General features: G+C 35.0%; 3 protein-coding genes across 3 annotated transcripts; all 3 read right to left on the bottom strand.

Annotated features, from left to right (window-relative positions):
- Nucleotides 1–5,863: 5,863 nt before the first annotated feature.
- EV154DRAFT_564347 (uncharacterized protein) lies at nucleotides 5,864–6,729 on the bottom strand (the record flags this gene model as incomplete). The annotated part of the gene is made up of 2 exons (XM_051605837.1): nucleotides 5,864–6,463; nucleotides 6,643–6,729. 2 exons carry the CDS (start codon nucleotides 6,727–6,729, stop codon nucleotides 5,864–5,866), a joined length of 687 nt encoding a protein of 228 aa, XP_051456882.1.
- Nucleotides 6,730–15,220: 8,491 nt separating this feature from the next.
- EV154DRAFT_564344 (uncharacterized protein) lies at nucleotides 15,221–15,762 on the bottom strand (the record flags this gene model as incomplete). The annotated part of the gene is made up of 2 exons (XM_051605836.1): nucleotides 15,221–15,370; nucleotides 15,589–15,762. The coding sequence occupies 2 exons, from the start codon at nucleotides 15,760–15,762 to the stop codon at nucleotides 15,221–15,223; spliced, it is 324 nt and encodes a 107-aa protein (XP_051456881.1).
- Nucleotides 15,763–20,797: 5,035 nt separating this feature from the next.
- Nucleotides 20,798–22,316, bottom strand: EV154DRAFT_482191 (uncharacterized protein; the record flags this gene model as incomplete). The annotated part of the gene is made up of 6 exons (XM_051598481.1): nucleotides 20,798–20,888; nucleotide 21,163; nucleotides 21,339–21,373; nucleotides 21,444–21,532; nucleotides 21,855–22,058; nucleotides 22,146–22,316. 6 exons carry the CDS (start codon nucleotides 22,314–22,316, stop codon nucleotides 20,798–20,800), a joined length of 591 nt encoding a protein of 196 aa, XP_051456880.1.
- Between the last annotated feature and the right edge of the window lie 5,152 nt (nucleotides 22,317–27,468).

Here is a 27,468-nt window from a genome sequence, read left to right as displayed (position 1 = left end):
GTTTATGACTCCGCAGGTCGACATTGCGCCTATAACAGTATGGCTTGTAGCTCGTTCTGACGGGTTAAATACAATAGCTGGTGTTCCCAAGCTAATATGAATTTAAGTTGATTTATATTTTTATCAAAACCTCTCTCATTAATAAAATTATTTTTTTTGGTGCATTACATGTATTTTTTGCTCACGTTTCTACCCTTTACTTCATGAACCACGTGGTTAATACCTTAATGAGTACACGCATACTTCTCTCACCTCATTGATCTGCATAAATATGAAGATCATATTTGACAGCTCATGTAACCAAACCATCACCCCCCACGGGACCAATCACGAGTCACTTCGATGGGACCACGCCTCAAGACCAAATCAATATACGCCATCTCCCTCATCCCATGAATCCGCCACAATACCTTCCACAAGGACTTAACTCAAGATTTTTCACTTTAAAAAAATAGACCTAAGACTATCTTACTTATATTATCAATACCTTAGAATATTTAGAAAACTTCAGACCTTTATTTGATATCTTGTATACCTTTATTATTATTATTATTATTATATAACCCTTTAGCTTTATTACTTTTTCTTGTCTGTCTTCGCGCAACCATATAGTTCTACCCTGTGTATAGCCTTGGCTTGTAGATAGACAGAGACCTGTCATTGTATCTAGTAATATTCGGTTAATTTCTGACATTTTCAGGTCTCTCTTTGATCAATGTTCTCAAAGTTTTGATTCCTTCCAACCGGACTAATAGTTATGTTTTGTTACTCTTATTGCATTCAGTTAAAATTAATTTCCGAAACACTAATTTAATAATGTGAAGTCTTCAAAACTTTGGTCCTTACCTGGAGTGCATCAATTAATCGGGCATGCGGGTTGTAACAAAAAGACTGAATTAAATGAGCGTTACCGTCTACCTAAGGCTGACTGGCCTTTCTGAAAGTCCTGTAGTCTTCTTAAAAATGTCAAAATCGCGATCAAATTTAGTTTCTTAGACAATCCTTACCAATGCAAACATTTTTAGCCGCTTTTCTAGTTGATACTACAGCGCTTAGGAACGCCTGTTTCAAGTACTACAGAAAAAAAGCTTTCGGTCACTTTGACTAATTCGTGGACCTAGTTTTAGATGTATTGCTTGCATCGATAGTTTTTCCAGCTTTGCCATTTTTTTATGAATTCAGGATCTGTCATATTGACATCTTTTCGCTGCTTTTCAGAATACCGTAATGATAATTCTTTAATGAATAGCAGTGCTTCATCACCGTAGATCAATAAATTCTGCTGGTGGTGAGACACAAGGTCAAATACACTGCTATCTCGTTAAAAACTACGCTTTTGAGCAGGATGTTTTATATCGTTTACAACTATGACAGGTGTATAGGTGGGCTGTGTTACTTTTTTTTTCGTTTTCGTAGTTAAAGTAGAGACTGTTTGTATTTGATGTTACCTTCGTTTTAACTTTCTTGAAACGGTTATTCTGGTTGATCTGTCAAAACGAAGTGATAATCCATGAAAAGAAATCCGAAGCTAAAAGAAGCAAAATTTAAAGTTAGATCTCGTTATCGGTATGTATTTTGGGTGTCAATATGTCATATGGCGTAGAGAACTTTTATTATAATTAAATTATTTTTAACAATTGATCTAATGGCATTGCTTGTGACAGAGAAAAATTTAAAAAGAGGAAAGGAATGAAAAATAAAAATAAATTTAAATAAAAAATTGTATGCCGATGGTTGCGTGTTTTATCTACCATGTTGCGTCTTTCCGCAACATGTCGTGGAATTACGCAACATCTTGCGGATTTCCGCTACCGAGTCCGCGGCTGTGTCACTCCATGATAATTCACTATTAGGCTTTAGTAAATACATTTATTACACCATAGTAATGTATGTTTATACAGTAAAAAATACAAATGTCATAACGCATACATTCACATACTTTACGAAATCAAGGATACACGGTATGAATAATAATATAAAAAAAAAACTTGGATTGTTATTTTTAAAAAACCAAATCGATGATTGAAAAATCTTAAAAACTTACCTGGGGTTGTCTGAGGATTCAAAAATCTAAAAATAAAACGAAAAGGTAATCACCTATGAGGTTGCTCTTTTTATGAATATTTTTGGTCATAGTTGGAAAAAATTCCTGCATATTTTTACTGTCCTTGCTGTTATTAATTAACATCAATTATTATTTAAATGCTCATCTTCATAACAGGTATAACTATTGGACAAATGACGGTTCATCCTATGTCGTTGATACCATTACAGCAGCTAATTTATCGTACCAGACTTTCAAATAAAGTAGCATTTAAAATTTGAAATAATTAACACTCGTCAACTTAAGAATACATTATACGCTAGCCCTTCACTTCGTTTGATGCAATAAGATTGAAGTGAATCAAATATTGGCAGGTCTGATCATAAACCATCAATTATTACACTCCTCCTCAGTTGAATGTGTTCTCAAGTTTCAATCATGCTATATCATTTTTCCTACATACACAAAGCTTCCCATCTACACTAGCTATCCGTTTAATCTGTTTATCCTCTTTATTTTATATACTGTGCATCTATTTTATAAACAATCATTGTCGTTAAAACATTAATTTCAGAGCTTAAAAGTCGGATTTTTACACTGGTGTTTTCATATTTTTTGACAGAGAAATCTAATTTATTGTGGGAAGATGATTAACCTGGATAAATCCGATAGATTTTTATGAATTTTTTGCACTGTAAAACACCTCCCGGACATCTTTGGTTCTCTCAACTGTTAATGGCAAAATTTGTATTACCATCTGTAAAAATTATGTGCGAAACGAAAAAAATCGGGCTCTATTAGATCATGAAGAACTCTCTCATAAAGAATGTACTTGGGTTAGATTTGTGGCACATGCTAAATTCATCGAAGAGATAGCATTTTTTTTCTTTTTTTTTGGAAAGCGTAGCCAAAAATGGTTCATTATAATATAGATGCACTGTAGAACCGCTAAATTTCTAGAAATACAGAAAGTATGGCCACAAAATTAACTCTCGAACTGTAGCGATCGTCAAAGGCTTTTCATCTAAAGGTTTAACGAAAAATATATTCCTGTAGTCGTGTAAAGAGTCTGGTACAATGTCTGTTATCGTACCATTTTTAAAACTACAGCTTCCTAAAAAGACAAAAAGCATTTTCGTCTTCCAACCATTTTTAAAATGCTGTTAAAATGACTGTTCTAATGAGCTTCATTATAGAGTTTAATGTACTTGCTTCTTCAAAGACAATGCCAAGGTGAAACAACTTTTTGGTTGTTAGTCTTGCATCCTTCAAATCTGTGTGCTTTTGATTGTTGACACCGGTAAGGTATTTTATGAGGATGAACTAAAAATAGTCATGCAAAAAAAAAAACAAAAAACAAAAAAAGCGTAAATAAAGCCAGGAAAAAAGTAATCTTATCGGGGGTTTGGTGTGTCAAGCCAAACAAAAAGCCTTTGTTTAAGTGGTCATAGTCTTGAAAATATTAATGCATATCGAATACCAATGTTTTTGGATTAAACATACCTAGATCTTTCAAGAAAATCCTCTTCTGTTGATCCTACTTCCATGAAGAGAGCTTCAGAATTAATGTTTTTACATGCTTTTGATCGTTGAGCGTGTTACTCTTTGTCTGGGTTATAATTTGATTTTGATTTCGTTGTACCTGTAAATGGAAATGATAAGATGTTAGTTAATGTTACTTTTCGATACCTTCCATACCCACCGTATATATATGAAAAGTCCCATCCTGATAGTACTACTATAATCCCGATAGTTTTAAAACTGACGATTTTGCATGCCTGCTACTCTGGAGCCATAATTCGAAGTTCCAAAAAATGTTAATCATGTAAAAAAAAATAAGAGAAAAAGCTATTAAAAGGGCTGGATATATTGGTCTTCAAGATTTCAAAAGGAAGCGATGAAAGTATTGCCCAAAATCTATGTTTTATATAAAATATTAGTGTATTATCTCCAGGGATGATAATCAATTTTAAAAGCAAAAATTTGGCGTGACCTTCCATTTTTAAAGAATGATTTTTTTTTGTTTGTTGTCTTTTTTTATAGCTCTTCTTCGTCATTTCCTTTTTTTTTTTTTTTTTTTTTTTTTTTTTTTTTTTTTTTTGTCTATTGTTCAGAATATTGTCAATTCCTCGGTTCAATGTGTCGAACGACAATACTAGCAAACATACTCACGCATATACAAGCCATGTACACTTCTAATGATCTTTCACCCCTTCATCCGAATGAGTAAGATTCCATACCAGCTATTTTGAAGATAAGTCGTCTAGTTCTTTGGAAAAAGCATTCGGTAAGACTTTTATATTTGCACCTAATCAAGTCTAATTCAATTAATTGTAATCTAAATTTCTATTTTCCCCTCGCGTCTTCTTTTTAGCCATGACCCACAGAATCTCGTGCATTTCACATGATTCTGTCTTCACTTTACATTACCCCAATTACCTTATAGGCAAAGAGGTTTTTATCGTTTTTCGACCCGCCTGAATTCGATTTGCTCTTTCCCATGTAGCCTCGAATAGGTATAATATTGCAACCTTTTCTGGTTTTCGATTATTTATTTGCTAACATTAACTGTTTAGGAAAGACTACACGATACATAAATTTCGAGACAATGATTCCATAATTGTAACCCAAACCAATCGTACCGGAATCCTAAAAAATATTTATTCGGTAACATATCTTTGGTGGGACTATGAGGATCATATTCCGACATGAACCAAATTAAAGATCCCAGGGCTAGCCGATATTTTAGTAACGCAGTTCGTAAGTTTGGATTTAAAAGTGGATGAATCGATACACATTTGGACCACGAGAAAGATTGATGATGTTTGGAGAACAGTTAGTGCTTTCAGACAGCAACTCCCACAACGAGTGAAACGATCATGGATTCACTTAAGATGTTTGAATGTGAAATAGTTAGGATCAGGACAACTATACTAATCCGTGGACACTTAAAATCAATGGATGAATGCTTAAAATCAATGGATGAATGCTTAAAATCAATGGATGAATGCTTAAAATCAATGGATGTATGCATGAAATCAATGGATGTATGCTTAAAGGCACTGGATGAATACTCAAGACCAATGCATGCATACTTTACATTAATGGGTACACACTAATTACAGTCATACAAACGGTTGCATGGTGATACAAACGAGCTTTTTATATTTTCCTTAATACAAAGCATGTGCAGCGGATTTGTTTCTCTTTTTTTGGTTTTAAATAAATCATTTTTTCATGATAATCTGTCCAGTATGCCTGATTTAAACGTGCTTTCAAGATGAATACCATAAATTGATTGAATTATTAGGACCCAATTGTTAATTTCAATGACCCATAATAAATATTAATTTCTATTCACAAGAAAATTGAATCAAAGCATTGGACATATGCATATACGGCATATAGCTCAGGTAATGGGTGACAAACCATATGCAACAAAATAGGACACAGGCGATACCAGACAAAAAATTATAGACGTGTGCCTTAAAATAAAGCAACGTAATGTGCATCATGGTTTACAAAACAAGACCTGATTTATGTTTATACCATATATTATCGCATTATCAGAAAAAAAGCATGTACTCTCCACATGGTACGACGTATCTCCAAGTATATAACGAATTATTTCCGTACCGGATAGGTTGGATAGATTCGATAGATTGGATAGGTTGGATTGGCTCAGCTCAAAACCTGCGATTGGATAGGCTGGATAGGCTCAGCAAAAGCCTGAGGTTGGTTGGATAGGCTGGATAGGCTGGATAGATTAGATTCGCTCAGTGCAAAGCCGGAGGTTGGATAGGCTGGATAGGTGGGAGCCTATCCAGCGAAAAGCCTGAGGTTCTTGGATAGGCTGGACAGGTTGGATAGGTTGGATAGACTGGATAGGCTGGATAGGTTGGATAGACTGGATAGGCTGGATAGGCACAAATCTATTCTGTACAAAGCCTGGGGTTGGTTAGATAGGTTGGATAGGCTGGATAGGCTGGATAGGTTGGATAGGTTGGATAGGTTGGATAGGTTGGATAGGCTGGATAGGCTGGATAGGTTGGATAGGCTGGATAGGCTGGATAGGTTGGATAGGCTGGATAGGTTGGATAGGCTGGACAGGTTTGATACGCTAGATGGGCAACAACCTATCCAGCGTAAAGCTTCAGATTGGATAGGCTGGATAGGCTGGATAAGCGCAGCGTAATGACTCAAGTTGGATGGGCTGGATAGGCTGGATAGGCGGGGTTGGCTGGATAGGCTCCAACCTATCCAGGGCAAAGCCAGAGGTTGATTAGATAGGACGGATAGGTTGGATAGGTTGGATAGGTTTGATAGGTTGGATAGGTTGGATAGGTTGGATAAATTGGATAGGTTGGATAAATTGGATAGGTTGGATAGGTTGGATTGGCTTAGCGTTGTCAAATTTTCCTGTATTTTAGCGTTTATTTCTTGTTCAGATAATATACGACCAGAATTAGATATATCTATTCAATTGCAGGCCTCTTCCGTCAGTTAGTTATGCCCCATGAGTATTTATCTACACAGGGTAAACGGTCTATAAATTTTGAGTAAAATATAACCTTATCTTAAAATATATACATCTATACTCTTTCCTCTAATCTGCGGTAGTCCCGCATCTGGCTACGAGTTTGGACGTACTGATTTAATTCAAAAAGAAGAACACCCTGAAACATAAAAATTATCTGACCCTTCTCATTTATGTTAGCCGGATAAGCATTTATCTATGAATATTAAACCACTCATCTGCATTAGAAAAACAAATTATACGGATTATCGTTTACAAAATGTTTCACGTTCCCCAAACCATAGTAGAACCATATCCGTCTGTGTAAAATTAAGAACTCATATAAAAAAACGTTTATCTGGCGTGGTTTAAAAACATTTGGCAGGTGAATTCATTAAGAGCAAAAGTTGGATACTTTTACTGCTTTTTTTTGGAGTCCTCATCAAAGCAAGTTGATAACAAACACGACAAATGGAGAACTAGAAACGGGGAATATGAATTTCGTCCCATTCGCAGAATCAGTAACCATTTTCAACCTTTCCCCAACGTCTGCAATTTTAATAACAACTTTTTTATGCCCTTATTTTTGTAGGATCCAGTAGTTGAAATTCATGCGTTATGCAGGACAGAAAATTGTTTCTTATTGACTTCAAGTGCTTTTTAGAAACTGGATATTGCATCAAACGCGTATTCCAATAACAATTACAGTCTACCCGCGTACAGGAAACCCACATGAGAAATTTCTGCCTTGTGTTATAATAACAATGATAATTTGACTTGAGAGGAAAGCTAAATCTTACCTTCTCGCTTGATGATGCTAGTCCAGCCAAATATGCTTAACAACAATTTTTCAATTGACTTTGGTAACCCTTGCATAGGATGGTAGCGGAATATAAGTGTGAATCATGGCATAGCGTGCCCCCAAGAACAATCGATGCCACAATTTTTTAGGTTTGATGGATAGTGTCTGGTAAAGCATAAAATTGATCTTTTTTCTATTTAAAAGCACTGAGAAACACATTTGTACTTAAACGATCTTCAGCAATAAAACAATTATTATCTACATTACCAATCAATACAAATTCGAAATAAATAGAAACCTATACTTGGCCGAAGTTCATATTATTAGCAGTCTTTTCCTCGAAGGTGATTTCAAATTTGGGGAGTTCGATCAAATCTCAACATTTTTGTATTTCGCGGCAAAGAAGATAGAGCCGTTCTTTTGATGATATTATATGATTTTTTACCATCATTGGCTCTTGATCTCAGTTTTATCTGTACTGATCGAAAACACTTGTAAGGGTATAATCTAGAAGTTTTATTAATTCAATTAACCTATAATTCTTTTCCTGTATCTGACAGAGACAAAACAAAAAATAGAACATTGTTAAGTAATATACGTGCTGTAGTTAGGTTGTATCATGTTGACTTTGTCAATACTATTTTGTAGACGATTTTCGCTTATCAGCTTTTCAATAAATTAGAGCCAATAATTCAAGGTCTTAAATAAAAAAACGATATATATTAGGCCCCATTGCCCACTAACTGCCTTTAAACTAGGATGCTGATTTTAGCTATCGAAATCCCTCTTTCCTCTTTTTGAAAGCAGTAAACGAGTAGTGAAATTATTCCAACGCAATGTTTGTTTCGTTCAATCAAAGCTTAGAATAATGGTTGTACTTTAGAGAAAACATAAAAAGACAGCTTTAGCAATATTAGTATAAAGATGCATGCCATGAATCGAGTGAACATCAATGGGCCTAAAAAAGACAAGATCACCAAAAAAAAACACGTCGCAGCGTAATGTGATGATTTTTAATTGCCTAATATGATAAAATAATCAATAAGAGGATAACAGACGAAAGTACTATTATACTTACATTGAATGTACTCTCCTCTCTTTTTTTCAAACTATACTTTGATATCAACAACGCCTTTACAATCTTTAAGCAACTGTCATGGGGCCTATCGCCAACTATTTGATTTTTGTTTTCTTACATCATCTCCATGCTTTTTTTTTCCAAACAAAATATGCAAAAATATGTTGCAGAATGACTAACAAATTTCATTAACTCGGTACGGTAGACACCATCAACGAAATCATGAATAGTTTATACTCTAGTAGTTGTAGTTTTCTGTTCATTTAGCCTGATCAAAAGAAGATGGGACCCTAATTTGATAATTTGTTGTTGATACGGCGAAATACTATTTAAGGTTTCCTTGACTTTTCTAAAAACACTAATTACTTGGAAAGTATGTTTTCGAGTAAATCAATACGATCACGTAACCATGTCTAAATTTATCTTGAGTGCATTCTACTTTTCGGTAACATTGTAGTTTAAATTACACAATGAATGTTCTTCATTTAAGTGCTGGAAATTTACTATTGAAGCCTTCAATGTCAATTTTCGAAGTAATGTCATAGTTATTTTATAAAACCCGTTCTTTACATAATTTGCATAGAGCTCAGAATCAAATACTTCCCTGTAGATTGTTTCTTGCAATGATTGTTTGTTTTATGTGTTATGATATTTTTTAAATTGGAATGCCGGTCTTTCCATTGTATGATTACAACCTAATTTATCGGACAATTTAAATGTAGTATTTCTAGAATTCAGCTTTTCTGATAACTCTAGAGCAATCAGCAATGGGGCAAATAGTCTGATCAAGGTGAGTTATTGCGTCAACAAAGTAGCATCTCTTGGTAGCACACGTTTTTATGCTTGTTGATAAATAACGTGCTCTATTTGTTTGTGATAAACAATTAGTGTACTGATGATAGATGATATCCAGCATTATGGGCGCATTCCAATTCTCCAATTTTATTATCATTCAGCATGCTATGGTGAAACAGTTTCGGCTGCTTATTACATTCACAACTATTTTTCTCTCCCCTTCTAAATATTGCAAAGGCTAATTTCGTATGCGTGCGTTGAAATAAACGGATTAGATAGAAAAATTGGACCACGCACTGTATAAAAAAGCTCGGTGTATTGTCGAATAGGAGAAAAGTTTTCGGAAAGGTCTTAAATGATAGGGCATGCAAATCCTCATTATCATACTGATTAAAAATATTATCAGTAGATATTAATTTCTGATATTACGGAACAGATAGTGGACCCAATTGATGTCTCTTTTCTGGTTTCACCATATCCATATTTATGATAGATATATGTAATAATGTGACCTATTTTTCTAATCCACCTCAGAAAATGCAATAGGAGAATAATGTCATACCCAAGATTAAAAGGCAACCCAAGTTTTATATACATCAAGAGTTAGGAAATAGGGCAAACATATGGTGCTGTTACTTCAGTTCCTCATTTAATAATTTTTTGGTATCCCTGGCGACACAGCTAATATAATGTTACAGTTCTTTGTTGTACATCGAAGTTTAATCTTGCGACTCTTTTTTTTTGCCCCAAATAGAGTTCGCTAAGTAAACGTATCAGCTACAAGATAGCACCGAGTTTGTCATATATATGCAATGTCATGAAAACCAGTTTTTAACGTTACATACCCTTATGAGAACAAATATGCTTTTATTATTTTTTTGATAAAAAGCATTAGAGAATGCTGATAATTTTACTAATTTTTTTTGTTTGTCTTACTGTAGTCTATGTTATAGAGCCCAGGGGATTTTCCCTTTCAAACCTACTAATTTCACTAATCACATAAGTAAACAAAGCTGCATGAAATCAGTATTAAAAAAAGTGAGGCGTAAACAAGATTTTTATGTTAATGAAAAAAAATATTTTTATTAAGAATATTAACAGTGTGCTTCTCTCAGTACCAATATAGGCCTAACAGGTCAGACCACGAGAAGGTGGAAGCACATCCTGACCCAAAAACGAAAACATAGAAGAAAAGAGTGGACGGGCGATACTTACGACGAGAAAGGAATTAGTGTGGTCAGTGGAGGGGTGATACTTACAACGATAATACAAATAGTGGCGGAGTTTTCAAGGGCTATACTTACCGGGGGAATAAAACGTTACCAGGCTCCTCCACAAACCCGTTCCGCGAACCTTAGAATTATCAACCTAGCTTGAATACCGACCAATCTTCACACCCATTAAGGAAGAACGGCGCGACGTAATTACCCAATGCTGTCTGCTTTTACCAGAAAAGAACTGACGCTGCAAGGTGCGAAACACGCAAGATATCAACGAACACCTCCCAGACCCAGCCTCCTAACACCAAGTGCAATCATCCAAATGCTAACATCCTTTCATACCTACCTACTGCCAAGTAAACTACTCCCCATGATACATCCACTTGCATGTTCAACCATACCGTACTTCAACAAGTAGCCTTGAAGATCCACAGCACATGTAAAAGAACACGTTTGCACATAATTTAAGAGAGTATTTATAGCATCAACCCATAAGCAAATGCCGGCGCTTTAACAAGAGAGATAAAATCGGAAGGAGCTGATCGAACACTCGGAAATGCTTGCGAATTACAACCTTTTCTATCAGATATTGCCTTCAGATTTGGTTTCAATTGTTCAAGATATCTTGCCCTCTTGTATTCTTCATGGTAACAACACAAAGTCTTGAAAGTCTTCCATCTTCGTTCCAGTCTTGTCCAAGCCCAACACCTTTTTTTTTTTTTTAATTTTTTTTTCTTTTTTAATTTTTTTTAATTTTTTTGTCTTTTTTTTTTTTTTTTTTTTTTTTGGTGCTTTTTTTTTTCCGTTGTTTTTTTTTTTTTTTTTTTAGATTTTTTGTAAATATGTACAGTGTGGGAGGGGTTTTGTATGTACAAATGGTTCCGGAAGACAGCACCAGGCCGCCAATATTTCACAAGTTTTCTCAGCACCAGGCCGAGAGAGAAAAAGTACAAATAAATAAAATATATACAGTATGGGGCGGAGGCACGGGGCCTCCAGGTATTTACAGTTTTGGCACCTAACCAGTAAATGACATATATACAGTATGAGGTAGGGGGCACCAGTCCCCCCAGGCTATTTACAGCGGATTTTGTATGTACAGAAGACTTGGGCACCAGGCTTGCAGAAATATTTACAAAGAAGGAGTATATACAAAGTTTGAATAGCACCAGGCCAAAAAGAAGCGGAAAGGAAACGAGAAGGGAGCGGAAGGAGCAAAGGAAGGGTGGCACCAGGCCTTTTTTTTGTTTTTTTTTGTTTTCTAGTTTTTTTGGTGGTGCTAGACTTGAACTCGACCGAAACTTGGATAGAAGACAGACAAGACCTTGTGTTGTTTCCAGAAGATTACAAGACGGTAAGATACCTTGACCAAGAGAAACCAGCACTTCAGGCAGTATCTAATAGAAAAGGAAAACACAAACAATCCTCATGTTAAACCAGCCCCAACCAATCTTACCTTTCAGGCTAAAGTTAGCCAGCATCTACTTATGAGAAGAGCTATAAACACTCTCACACGTACAATACGTGTTCCAGTACATGACCGCTTCACCACAAGACTACAAGTATCCATACAGTATGATCTCCTATACAAGTGAATATACCACAGGTTTCGTCTACAAGGAAGCAAGCAGGTAATCCCTAAAAGAAGATAAGATGTCAGCATATGGCTCTAATGCAAAAAAATACGTTTTATAAAGATGGTTTACCAAACATCAGCATTCTTCAGAAAGCACTCAATGCAGTCGACCAAGTCCGAGAAGTATCCATTGATACCGTACGTGCGCCCTCACACCGCCAATCCCATTCCGCAAGAGACAGTTTCACCAGATAAGAACGGTCACTTTAATCCTTCATTTCAGAACAAGCAAGACGATCAAGTACGCTCACAAAAGCCAACAACCCGCAGCCCACTTCCCGAGTGAGCGAATTTACCTAGGAACAATGTGGAAGAAAAAAAAAGGGGGGAAAAGAAAAAAAAGGGGTGGTGAATAAGGGAATGGGGAAGGGAAGGATTCGCAAAAAAAAGGAGTGTTAAGAAAGGGAGATGGACATGAAAAGGAATGGGAAAGGACACGTGAAGGAATGGTGATGGAATGTGGAAGTAATGGAAAAAGAATAAGAAAAGAATAGTGATAGTGGAAGTTAAAACAGGAAAAAAAGAAATAAACAAAGAAAAGAAGACAAGGGTGAAAAGACTGTTATTGCTTCGGAGATGTTAATAAATAATATCTGTTCTCACGACTAGTAATTTTTGTACTACCCAAGCACATACCACGATCAAATAATTGAATAATAACCTTGAAAAGAATTCCAAAGAAGCTAAGTTAGGATTAATTCGTGCAATCAAATTAGGTATGTAAGAGTTCATGTCTAATGATTTTATAATGCTTCGAGTATATTAAGTTTCGTGCTTTAACTTAAATCACAATTCCAAAAACCCGAGAATCCACTTAAGTTTTCTTTAAAATGTTTCTTTTCCATGGCAACCTTTTCATAAAAAATTGAAAAATCTCTTAAGCCAATTCTAAAAAAGTAAAGCACAACAGATCATTACATTGCCTAGGAATAGCAATATTACTTGTTCCTTTCATGCCGAAAAATTATTCTCTTTTTAATGAGATTCATTTCATTCCTGAGAAAAAGAAAATCCCAAAAACACCTTGTCATGTAGGATTATGAAAGCAAAATAGTTGACAGGGTCTATTAATTTGCAGTAAGATAACTGAGTAGAAAAACAATTACAGTTGCACGCGTTTCAAAAGCACTTTTTAATGTTAAGACTCTATAAGTCATTAGCACACTTTCAAATTGAGATGAACTATAAATTTTATTTGAATAGTGACCTACATTACCAAAAATTTACTTACCGTAAACCGAATATTTGCAAACGAAACGTTCAATGGTTGTTTGGGAGTATTTATCCATTCAAATCTGGGTAGATATGCCCGTGTACGAGTATCCATCTAATTTTGATCAATAAACAAGGTGCGTAAAAAAACTAACTTCATTTACTTAAAAGGGTAAACAACTAAGATGCCAATCATTTTGAGTTAATTCCTAGCACAAAACTATAAACGCTTTACTTTCATTCATTCACCTACAGCAATAGAGGATCTGTCTGTGCAGAAAGACCTACTCAATTGAGTAATAAAAATTCAGATCTAAAACCTATAATTCCCTGATTCATTGCATCTATCTGAGAAATATGAGGATCTATTTATGGGAAATACTTACCCACATTGTGGGAATAAAAATTGGAATCTGAACCCTTAAATATTCCTCCTTCATTCCATTTACCGGTAGTGGGTAGCCATCCGTCTATGATTGTACACTTACCTACTGGAGTAGTAATACCAGAGTTCCCTAAAATCTAAAAATAGCTTATCACATCTAATTTATCCTAACAAGATAAGCATTTCTCTATGACTATTAAATCACTCATTTGCGTTTACAAAACAAATAAACCGAGCTTCCAACACAAGTGTAGTTCATCACATGAATCAATGTGGTTATATACTTCTCTGTGGATGGTTAAGACATCATCTAAAAACAAAAGCTGGCGTGGTTTAAAATTTTGAAAGTGGCATTTATTAATTAGCAAAAGGTTAGAAATTTTTCTTGCTTTTTTTTTCAAGTCCTCATCATAGCTTATAGATGGTGAAATAACAAAACAAGAAATATATTCTCGGTATGTCACCTTCTTACATTCGCTAAATGTTTCGCCATTTTAAACAATCCCACAATTATGACGATGACGGCAATGTTAGTAACAACTTTTTTTTCTTCGTTACTTGCGTAGGGTACAACGGTTAGAATTCAAGAGCTACACGAAGCAGCCGTATAATTCTTTATGACTTGAAGTGCTGCGTAGAAACGTGTTATTTTATCGAATGCGTATTCAAAAAGTAAATTCAGTCTACCCATGTACCAGCTAGTCATTCCTAAATCTTGGCTCATCTTATTAAAACTTTGCTAGATTGGCTTTGGGGAGAACGCTAAAACCTATCTTATCGTTTGGTGGTATAAGTGGAACAGAACGTGTTTATTACCACATTTGGTAATGGACTTTGATAACCTTTATTTAAAGAAAATGGTGGAATATAAGCGTGAATTTTGTGAAAGCTTGTTCGTGCTGTGGAATATATTCCAATTTGATATGGATTTGATGAGTAGACTCCCGTAAAGTATCACATTGTTTTGGTATTATTCGAAGGCACTAACAAAACATTTGATAGTTAAGAGATCTTCAGCAATACGACAATCATCATCGGCACTTCTATGCAATATAAAGTTTGATTAAAAGATCCTAATAGCTGACCGAAATTCACATTACCAACAGGCTGCTCCACAAAATCGGATAAAAATACACCATCTTTGTATCTCGCATGAAAAAGAAGAAAAGTCGCTTGTTCCATAATGGTGTTGGTATTCTCACCACCATTGACTTTCGGTCTCATTTTTGTTATAAGCTTCTGTAAAAGTATGTACAGGTTCTATCAAAAATCCTTAAATATTGTGAATAAGTAATTTCTGTTGACAGAGACACAACAAAAAACAGAACATTGGTTTAAAGGAAATGTGATGTGGTTAAATCGGCGCTTGTGGAACTTGTAAATACAGTGGGATATAGGCTTTTCGCTTTTCAACATGTAATGTTTTATTTAGTAAAGGGTACGTAAATTGGCAAACATTATGCATAATTACATGACTGATCTTTTGAATGCAAATGTAGTCTCTATATACTGCTAAAGCAGCCCGAAGTATCTCAATATCTCAAGACCTCTTCTTCTCTACATCCTCCGAGTGTTAATAGTGATGCCTTCCTTTTTTCAGGATAAATGGCGTTTTTTGCGACAGGAAAATGCGTGTCTTTATGTACGTTAGCAGCAACATTATCGTACAGTGTAACCTCCTCCTAAAGGTAATCACCAAAAAGGATGTTTGCAGTGGATAAAGAGCTATACTCTAACAACTCCCCAGCAAAATCTTGTTGGATATGTAATCCTTACAGTTTTTACGGATCAATACCTGAAAATTGCAGTTATGTTTGATAGGTTTATAAATATTTAGGTCAAAAACGTACAGACAGTCCGGAATCAACTGAAGCTCTCAGTTCAGTAGCAGCGGGAAAACAGTAGTAGCACCAGCAGTATTTCTTTCAAGTCTTGCCAATCGTTGATGTACAAAAAGTGTCGCTCTACCTGCAGTAACATTATTGAGTGCTGGCTCAAACGAAGTAACAATTTCTGGTGTAGGAGCAGATGTTGGTTCAGCGGTGAGAATTTCAAGAATACCAGTGAGTCTCATTTGGGAATAAATGAATGTGGTGGGTTATTGAAATGAACATTTAATTAATTTTGTGTATTTGACAGACACGGAATCGGCATAGTAAATATTGTTGTTAGAATTAACTTATCGGGAAGGTTTTTTAGCCAAGAAAAATTTTCAGCGGGAAGAAATTTGAGGATCATTCTTTCTTCCGAGGGTGAAGAGATACTCACCAGTTTTTCTTTATAAACACGATCTAAAATTGGTAAGTTAGTAATTTTTTGAAGTTTTACTCATTTGACTCACAAAACCGCTATAGTTTAAATGTTGGACATAGGAAGATTTTAAACACGTGTAGAAGCTCACATGGTGACGGTAAAAAAGAAATTAGCGAGTATGCAAGAGTTTTATCACTTACTTTTGTTAATATCAAAATATTGCTATCTTTCGTTCTCTGTTTTAGTAACCAGTACATAATGAATGTCAAGTGCCTAACCCAGGAAATACTCCCAGAAATTATTTCATACCTACCACCATATTGTAGGTGTGTAACACGCTATTTATCCAAACCTGCGGGTAAAACGGTTGAAACCTTGATGTATATTATATTTATATTAAATTGTGATTAGTAGTGTAATAGCAAAGTTACCGTTTTATAAGAAAAAATAGGGCCCTTCTTAAAATCTGTGATTTGATGGCCAACATGACAGGCGATACCAAGGAATCAAACTGGCCTTGTTTTTTATTAGCTTTGCTTTTTAAATGGCGACATTAGTTCATGGTTCTGTTCGAAGCACCGCATGTACATTACGGCTAATTTCTGGAAAACCGCTTTATGCGGCCTGGAATAAGCACATAACTGGTGGTGACTCTTATTCGCCGAAAAAAAAATTTCTTCCTTTTTTTATATTCATTTCGGTTTAATCTAGGCGACATCAACTCATGGTTTGGCGGGACTCACTCTTCAATCATAACCGTTTATTTCTTGAAGTCTGCGCGCTGTTAACTGGATCATATACTGCACTGCCCGCGGGTCCTATGCGCTCAATAAAAATGTATCTCTGTTTTTATTCATTACAACTTCTTAATGACGGTATCAAGCGAAGTCTCTGCAGGAATTGTTCTATGAATAACGACGTCGGTATAGAATCTTGCTTGATCCTGACTGGAGTGTCTGATACCGTTGCTGTGTTTGTTGTGTTCTTAAGAAAAAAAACCAATTTTTTTCTTTGGTCCCACTTCTTAATGACGACATCAGGTCAAGGCTATGCTAGAATCACTCTCTAAGAAAAACGGTTTATGTTTCGTAGCCTGCCTGTTACGGACTGACGTATGTGCTGGACAGCTTTTATCTCTTATGTGCAGAAGAAAAAAAACTTTTTTTATTCGCCTTACTCTCTTAATGGCGACATCAAGTCATGGCTCATTCGGAATCGCTCTTTATGAATAATCTCATATGTCTGGAATAATGTCTATTGATGATTGAAGTTTGTACTGCACTGCTGTCGTTATGTACGCACTCAAGAAAAAAAAATTATTTTTTTATTCGTTCCGCTTTCGTAATAGTGACATCATGCCAAGGCAATGCTGGAATCGCTCTATATGAATAATGGATTATGTGTCGAAGCTTGTTTCTTCCTGAATGGAGTTTGTTCTGCGCCAGTGTCTATCATGCACTCAAGAAAAAAAAATTTACTTTTTCGTTGTACATTCGCTTTTGCTCTTGGCGATATTATGTTAACGATCTGCTGGTATTATTCTTCATGATATGCTAACATGATGTTTCTAAATTCTAATGGTCCGGGTATGTTGATATTAATTAGGTAATGAAGCTGTTTTGTAATAGGTACCATGGAATTGGATGATGAAAAGCTGGTGCCGTTGTTTGGGAAGTAAACAAGGTATATTTTTCTAAAAGCAGAACAGGCAATGATCCGTATCGTAGTTTATAGCCTTTTGCTGATTTCACATATACAAATTTAGTATGATTGCATCTTGCTTCAGAAGATCTTTTACGAAGATAAATACACGGCATTTCCTGGTACCTATATAAAGCACTTACTTTCAAGAACATCTTTAAGAAAAAACAAGATGTACCAACTAATTTAGCTTTTTTAAATTATATACTTATGCCTTGTATTTTTTTACTTTAGGGATACTGGGTGGTAGGGTGATGTACTGAAGAAGAATAAAATTCGCAACTGTATGCTGGAAACAAACTTGAAAACTTATATAGTAAGAAAGAGAAGGGGTAATGGTTAACTCCCCGTATGATCTAATTTCCTGTTCATGTCTCGAATCTAATTAGTGTAGGATCTCTACTGTGTGTCACAAGGCCTGCTACAACTATATAAGAATACCAGACTACGTTTGTATTCCAGCTGCGTCAAAGATAATAGCGGAAGCATGTTTAAGAATAGGGGATCTTGTTTTTGAGAGTGTTCTGTAGGAAGGTTTGGTTCCCGGGATTCCAGCTGCAACCAAGAAAAGGTAATGGTGATTGCTGTTGGTATTTAGATGTTTGTTGATTTGATTTATTACTTTATTAGGCTTTTAGACTTGATGTTTTTTGAGATTATGATTGAGGACGAATGTTATTATTGTACAAGGTCTCGGTGTATGGACTCGGCTGTGAGGTTTGAGGACTTATTGAATTGTAGTGACGTACGCTGGCGCTTTATACTTTTCTGAGTATACTGGTTAGTTCTGTACTTGATGCTTTGGACTGCCCTGACGTGTCCATTGAAAAAGTGAAGCCTTGTGGATCTTTATTTTTACAAGTCTCCGAAGAAGGGTAAATCTACTGGTATAGAACAAGGAAATTATTCACTAAACTTATAGTCATTATATAAGCTTTATAAGATTCTACGTCAAGTAACATAATTATTGGATGCGATACTTCAATTATACTGAGGTTTCCATAGCAAGATCCTAAAAGGTACAGCATTAATGCAAGTATATCAATGATAATTTTCAAGTTTAACTAGTTTTTTAGGAGTCCTATACATGCCGAGCTATATCTAACAGAAAAACATATCAATTATGCTGGTAAGACAGTTGAGTACTCTTACTCGGGAGATTCACGGGCTGTTTTATGCAAGTTGCAATCGTTAATATATGTGGTTTGAAGTTCTGCGCTCATGGTTTTAGATGGCGTCTATTATTGAACTCCAAGGTAAACCCAGAAATGTATAATATTACCGATATAGGATTAAAACGATATTCTGAATTGATATTGAAGTACATTAAACATCATTATCACGGCCAAAATACAAAAAGTCATGATAAGTATCCTTATTGAACAGCAAGTATTTTGCAAGCAGATATTTAATTTAAATGTACAGCTTCGATAGAGTTAGTATTGAAAATTGGATGAATTTTTATTAAATAAAAACGTTATATATATATTACCTTTATTATTAAATAACTATCAAATATGAAAAGTGCTAATAACGTGCCTTTGAGAGAGATCAAAAATAACAATTTCTGCAAAAATTATACAAAGCTTTGATGCTTAAAATGATGGAATACCAGCGAATAAGCTCTCATGATGAAGAACGCAATTCCTATATATTGACTATTTTTTAGGACCTTCATTGACCAGTATATGGTAAACACGCGTAATGAACTTCATATCAATGTATTATTTTTGACTATATATGTAGGATAAGTTTCAACTATATACTGAAATAAAGATTCATTTCGTGATTAATCAGTTTTAGATTGCCAATATGTCGTTCTTAATTGGTAGAACATGTTTGCATTAAAGGTTTTTTTTCCAGTTCAATTCTGTAATGAGGGTTCCACTTCAACAAAATCCCTCACCGCCTTCGTGATAAAACCCCCCGCACCGTCCTAAGCAATTTAATCCCTCACATTTTTGTGACTGGAATTTTTATAAGCCAGTGACCGTATTCTACCTGTTTTAATAGCGTCGGACCTCATCCGTTTTTCCAAAAATAAGATGAGGTCCGACGGTAACAATACGGGATATGTGATAAAAAAAACTGAGCTCCGACGCTAATATAACGTGATATCTCAAAAAATGGATGAGATCCGACCCTAATCATAACACTTTTCCAAGGCAAATTTCAACTCCTACAAACACCCCACAATCTCTAACTTTAAATTTGGGTATTTAAGCAGATAATTTTCCCTTGCTTTAATTTCAGTTTTTCTTGAATTTGTCGAATTATAAAATAAAGAGATTTATGAAAAATAAACAAAGAATATGGCTACATCTATATCTGGAATCACATCTCTGTGAAAACACAACCGAGTATGATTTCGTTACAATACACGCCCAGCTGGCATTGTACACATGCAAATGTAAAATTAATCAAATGACTCTGTTTCTTCGTCTCAATTCTTCCCACTTTTCTGTTTTCTCTTAATTTCAATTCTGTTACTTTCCTTTTCTATTTTTACTTTTGTAGCAAAAGTAGGCTTACAATTTGGCGGAAATAATGGCAACTATTTGCCATTTACTTCACGAAACTTCCATTTTTTGACCTGCAAAAGTGGCAGATATGATATTCTATAATAAAAAAAGTGACACAGCAGGAATATTTTTGGCTGGCAAAAATAGCACCTTTAAAAGTTGAATGAAGCCAAGAGGTTCACAGCTGCAGTTTTTGGTTTTAAAAAATGGCATCTTTTTTAGTTTTTTGAAGACAAATTAGTGACACCTTCCATTTTCCTGGCTTGTAAAAGTGGCAGTTATGATTTTGTATTATAAGAAACCGTTCGCAGTAGCCATTTTTTTTAAACGGACAAACCCTTAACTATTTTTTAGACCCATTATTTTATATTTGGCAGGCTCACAATTTCTTATTCATTGTTATTATTGGCAGTAAAGCACGTTTTATTGGATTGTTAATTTATATTTCAGTAGCCTATAGGAGGGTTTGATATAACTTTAAACTTCTTATTTAGGTTTATGATTGTATACATGGCAATAAGATATTCCTTTATGATGCTTTGATATTACTTTAGCTTACCTTTGACTATCTTAACACTCTATAAAGGTATTGTTAGAAAATAATAATATTGTAATTAATTCTGCATTTTATCATCAGCCGTAAGAACCGATATCAATAACTATTTGACCGGCAGTGTTCCTAAAAATGTCGTCGTTTGAGTGAAAGGTACACGGAATAAATAGTCTATATATAAGCAGTATGATATCAATGAGAATAAAACATAACTTTTTTAATGCTATATACCCTTAAAGATAGAACGGTCTATTGATGGGGACCATTATCATTGGAAAATGGTTATATTATACAGACGTATTTTAGTTTGATCAAAATAACAAAAATAGGCTAAATGTTCATCTAAAAAAAAACTCTTTAGTTTAGCATACAGAATACATGTTACTGCAAACATACCCGATTCCAATATATTTGTTCACAATTTTCGTTATTTTGGGACATATACCCTTATCATCATTATTTGAAGGGTATTTATTTTAAAAGATAAATAAAAGTAAAGAAACAGAGAAAACATTGTAAGCTAAAAGAACGCTAAAATACACACTATTAAAGAAGCTAAAAACCAGAATAGACAAATCGTGTCGACCAGACACGACTATTATATTCTTCTGGATTTTTTACTTGAAGGTTTACTCGCTACCTCTACTTGAGGAGAACTGTATAAAAAATATTTATGGCATATGACTAAACATATATCATGCATGAAAAATAATAAATATAACTTACAGCACGTCTGCTATGATAGGGGACTGATCGCGACCCGTGCCTTCGAAAGCCTCATTGAAAGAGTCTGATCTATTGGGATCTTGTAGATTCTACATTATTGTATCTTGTTAACGATATGGATGGAATAAACCGCTAAAGAATTGTGTATTGTTACCCTTCTTCTGAGTGTTTGGTTGTAACCATTAAGTCTCTCCTATGAAAAGCTTTTGGCAAACCAAATTCTCTTACACTGGTGCCTTTTGAATCCTTTGTCCTTCGCAAGCTTTTCCAGGCTCAGCATGTCAAAATACCTATCATTTGCGGGGATATCGTTCCGGTTTTTCAACACGTCAGGGTGGTCCAGGTCAAACAAGTTATGCTTCAGCAAACGTGCCAGTTAATTTAACTGAGCTCGTATGATTTCCAAATCACGTTCTGAAATTTGGCATAGAGGTGGCTTTTGCTACTCATTGGGAATATCCTTGCGTAATAACTGCTAGTCGTTTGTGTGTAAAGTTTCAGTGTTACATTAAGTCTATTGGAGACCTTCTTTCCTTCAAGTTCTTCAAAATTTGTGGCAATCGTTCGTTGACCAAGCTGATCAGGATATTCAATTATTTGGCATCTTTTTACCGACTCGGTGATTCGATCAAGAGCTAAAAAAATAATACAAAATAACCGATTCAATCACGATTATCAGAATCAGGGAAGGATAGGCAGTACCACTTTGTTGGACGATGCTTTCTGTATCATAGTTACATCTTCATCGGTGACGTTGGGTGCAAATTTATTTTTGAACTGATTAGACAGCGCATCTAGCCTTTGTTTGTTCTCAGTAACGTCAAGTTCGATTCTACGAACATAATTGGTGAGTACAATACTACTATCCGACATTTGAAAAAAAAAAATTTTAAATAAATTATTTTACAGAATATAAAGGTAAAAAGTTAAAAGTAGATATGCCAGTACATATAATATATTTTATCCCACTTTTAGTTAGTTGGAGCTGGACTGTCTGCTTATGTAAATTATGTCATTTTGGTTTTGTTTTGTTTTCTTTTCTTTTCTTTTTGTTTTCTTTTGTTTTTGTTTTGTTTTTGTTTTGTTTTGTTTTGTTTTGTTTTTGTTTTGTTTTGTTTTGTTTTTGTTTTGTTTTGTTTTTGTTTTGTTTTTGTTCTTTTTTTTTCGGTTCTTTTTTGAAGGCATATTGTCAAGTCGACGGATAAATTTCGGCGAAATTATTACGTAAGGTCAGGGACTATAGCTAATAATATGTCGTGGCTGTCTTCAGCTTCCAGGAAACTTTTATCTTTGACGTCTGTCACTATGAAAGAAAAAAAAATTAAAAAGGCGATTTTAAACTTAAGTAATTGAGTATATAAAAAGCACCTTACGTATAGAAATTACTTACACCGGTTAAATTTTCCAAATATAAATTACACTTCCACAAATTACTAAATTTTCAAATGTCATTCCCTCCCTCTTCTTCGTCATATGCCAACAGACAAAGAGATAGACTTCCTTATGAAGCTTTTGAATGTGCCGACTGTTCGATGATAATTAATATTTACCGTCAACTCCAAAACTATAAGAGAGTTCATATTCGAATAACAACATCAGAAAATACCGTTATACAAGAAAGCAATTATGATTCTGCCGATGATGTAGATGTCAGTGATTGCGGTACAAATAACTACCTTATCTCCTTAGTTTAAAAATAACTTAAAAAGTAATTTGAGTCTCTACCACCGTTGGCATGGATGTTGATGACCACATCAATTATAATTGCGGATGCAACTTTGAAGAAAATGATGGCAGGGCTCACGTTTATCACGCTAGTAAAATTGGCTTCAACAAATTCACAAAAGATGAAATAATGAGCATTCTTCTTTCCCAATTGATGCTGTAACACAAAATAGCCATAGCTGCTAACAGGGACATTGTAAGATTTTTTAATACGGTTATTCGGGACCAGGATGAGATAATGATAGGTAATAGAAATGAGCGTATGGCCTTGATGCATTAAATTTCTTAACATTACATTGGTGTTTCATTCAAAACCCGGAGCCAAAATTAGCTATGGTGGGGCTGTTGATGATTTAGTCAAAGCTGAATCCGGTGTTCATGGCCGCGAATATGATGTCTGTCTGAACAGCTGTTGACTGTATAAATTGGATGATGTAGAAGACGAATATATCGACCGTGACAAAAAACGTTATAAGGCTAGCACTGAATTGATGAAGGTCCCCAACGCCAGTATAAAATTGATGTCTATCAGTGATCTTCTTTCCAATATGATAGTTGATCCGCACAATAGAGAACTTCTAAATTATAGAGCCAACAGGCAACCAAGTAACATGCAAATGGGTGATATTTTCGATGGGCAAATTTACAAGGTTCTGGTAAGAAGGGGATTGTTCTCCAATCCTGACGATATCGCCAATGGTCTTTATAGCGATAGCTTTGTAAACCAAAAGAAGCGCAAAAACTCCTTTACAATTATGCACAATGTGATATTCAATGTTGATTGTTCCATCAGGTAACCACTTATACTGGTCTTAAAAGGTACAAAGTCCTAAACACGAGACATTAGATTCAAAAACGGGCATATGTTACAGCTAGCAATTGTACCTGGTCCTAAAACATCTACTGATCTGGATTCTTTCTTGCGACCCATCATCCACGAGTTAAAGGATTTGGAAACCCATTTGTTTGTTGTTAAACGTGGTAATATCAAAATTTGTCGCTCAAAGGTATGTTTGTTGCTGGCTTCTGCGTATATTCCAACTGTGGCGGATATGGCTAACATCGGTTCCCAGAGCAGTACATACGGTTGTCATTTTTGTGAATCGAAAGGGAGAAGTCCAGAAAATAAGTCTCATGGATTGTATTTCGGCGATTGTTTTGCTTCATCGAGACCACTGCTTCACTACATGACTGGAAATCCTATAAGTATAATGACTTTATCTTTTGTTTTCTCGAGACTAATAAAGTGTACCTACTATAGATAAAAACCATTTAGCAATCTAGTGCTTGTAGTGAGCTATCGACATTTTCCTGCTCCTCATTTTTTGCGTTGGATGAGCTCCATCTTATAGCCAGAGGTACCCCCAAACATGTATATGATCCGATCACAGTAGAAATTTCTAAAGATCAAAAGTACTACTATACAAAGCGAGATAAAACCGGCTCAATCGCCAAATATCCTTTCCACATGTCAAGAAACAATTCGGATGTTATTGGGGATTGTATCACTTCATCGAGAAAGCGTGTCCCTGTTTATTTCCAGGGTGGCTTCGACATAGTTTTTATAAAGACTGATGGTACAATTGCGGTGGATTGGTTGGAGTTCATTTTGTACATTGTTTTTACATTGGTTGTATCTTACCTGCCTAAGAGGTCTGCTCAAAAACAACGTACTGGGCTTGGTCAAAGGTTGTGCTCTTGCATTACATGGGATTTTACGCCAGATCTGATCAGTTAAATAGAGGGGTAATTCGGTATACTAAAGTATGGAGAATTCAGTTTTTTAACTGAAATATATTCCTTTGACAGGTTCTTTGCGACTTGGCACACCTATCTTTTGTAGCATGTCAATTTGAAGAGCACCTCTCTCGGAGCTTGTTTCGTCCTATCCAACAGTACTTTATTTACATTACATACTTCGTCAAGCAGCAAGGTCCCTTCAGGTATTACTCAGCAAAATCTATGGAGAGAGTGACTGGTGTATACTCCAAGATAATTAAATCAAGAAAAGTGAGCGGTAGAAATGCAAGTATGCTATTCGAAAGATTTGCAGTTCGTAAATTCATCAACAGCATTATCGATATTACGAGAGAAATTGATTTGATCATACCAGCCGGACCAGGTGACAAGGATTTCATGGATCTTCCGAATATCCTGGATGATTTGCAGCTTTCGTCGTTGCTTGGTGGTAACGCCTCTCTGGATGGTTAGGTGATAGAAGATATCAGATGTGGCCGAGTAAAGGATGCCTTATATAGCTTTTACCGAAAATCTAGTGGTCTTAATGCTGCTACTTCTTTCCGTAATTCTGAAATTGCCATTGCTTCTCGTGCTTGGATAAATAACAATGTTTACTCCTCCAGCATGTACCAAAGACGAGGAAACGAGATAAGTCGGGGAAACCATGACGTTATCCTTACCACCAGCTATAAAAAGTAAGTCAACTCCTGTTTTCATTGAGTTAGCTTCTCACTCCTTTTACTTTTTACTATTTCCCTTTTTACCTTAGCCATTTCCACGTGTTTATTCGCTGTTGGCTTGTCGGTGCTATTCAGTTCTTTTTAAAGCATGTTGACTTCAATAATATCACATCATTTTTTGGGCTAGTCGATATCATAAAACACCGCGACGTGGCCTGACACGACAAGTTTGTTCGAATTGTCAAGGATCGTTCATGCTAAACGCAAGCAACATTCCCGGTCATCAATGTGGCAGACATTGAACATCAAGTTGGGTTAATCGAGTTTCCTCCCAATGGAAACCAGTTCTACGTCATTGCCCCCTACTATGTATTCAACGATAATCTTCAAACAAATAAAAGAATCCTTTTCATTTTATAAGTTTTTGTAATCGCCATTCGTTTCATTACATTTCTTTTTTTTTCGGATCACATGTCGAATGAAATAAGGTCATATTTTCTTGGAGCAAAATAATAATAAAAGAATCACAGAACTGAAAAAAGAACTTCAGAAAAAATCTGGTTTTTAAAATAAATAAAAAAATACCATTTGCTTCACAGGCACAAAAAATTATTTTTTATACGGTAACGCATCAATTTCGGATCGAGATTGCATCACATTTTTGGCAAATAGCAATATAATTTAAACTTTGAGATAGTTTTTATAACTTCTAAACCACAGAATGACGAATCCAGAAATGTTTTCGGAGCATTTTTGCTTTTTTGTGATATTATGATCATTTGTAGCTTTTATTTACTCAAATCTTATTGGCTGAGAATATCGAGCAAATAAACAAAATGGCAGGAAAGCTTCCATTTAATTCACAGTTGCTGTTATGTCCGCCATAGTCTTACAAGTGCATAGTTTTGCTGAAAAGAAGATTATAAAAATCAAAAGGATCAATTAGAATTCTTGTCAGATGTATTGATGTTAAAGTTAAGGAAAAATTTTAGAGGAGAAAAAATAAGAGTATTTATAATACATGAAATGGACGACCTGAGGATACTATCTTAACAAAATGAGTATGCTATTAATAACAATATCTATATTGGACAATTAGTGCTACGAATAGTTGATACAGAAATAATAATCATAACTTGTCTTAAGTTTGAATATTGATGTTATGATACCGTGACACTTTAAAATAAAGACCGTATTTAGCGGATTTCCTTTTTTATTACCGTTCATGATTTAGCTATGATTTATCAGTGATGCTGACATAGCAATTTATTATATGTATAATTTATATCTGTGATTTGGCAAACTATTTTAAATCATTGGAGACGTTTAATAGTATCCAAGAACGTATGTGTCTCCTTGGAAATGTAACAAAGAACCTCCAGTATGATATGCTTTATCTTCAATGACAATTTTAGGTATTTAAAGAATGGGGGATTAGATTAGAACCAACGTTTTTTTTAATACTCATCCTCCTCGTTTTCCGTCCAGTAACACTGATAAATACAACTTAAATGTTCCAACGAACTCCGAATCTTATAGCCATACAGCGAAAACTGACGAGAAACACAAAGTACGCGCATAAGCATCAGTCTTGATCTCTTTACGCTTAATTTTTAAGATCGTCAGAAATGTCAATATGGACCATTTTACGCTTATTGTTTGGGCTTACGATTAGTTTAAGCGATATCATTTTACCCTCATTTTTTAAGCTTGTTCTTAGTGTCAGGCCAGATCAGTTTCCGTATTATTTTTGGTGTGAAATAAATGATTATTTTGATAAATAATATCGTACCCTCGTCCTACTTAATCAAATATAATTATTGCATTTTGATTTCAAATATCAAAAGCAAGTGCTATCCAACAAAACGTCTTGAGGAAAG

This window comes from Mucor mucedo (assembly GCF_025094135.1).
Source record: "Mucor mucedo strain NRRL 3635 chromosome Unknown EV154scaffold_55, whole genome shotgun sequence".
Lineage (NCBI taxonomy): Eukaryota > Fungi > Mucoromycota > Mucoromycetes > Mucorales > Mucoraceae > Mucor > Mucor mucedo.
The sequence above is the reverse complement of the archived record's forward strand: the minus strand, read 5'-3'. Positions and strand labels throughout refer to the sequence as shown.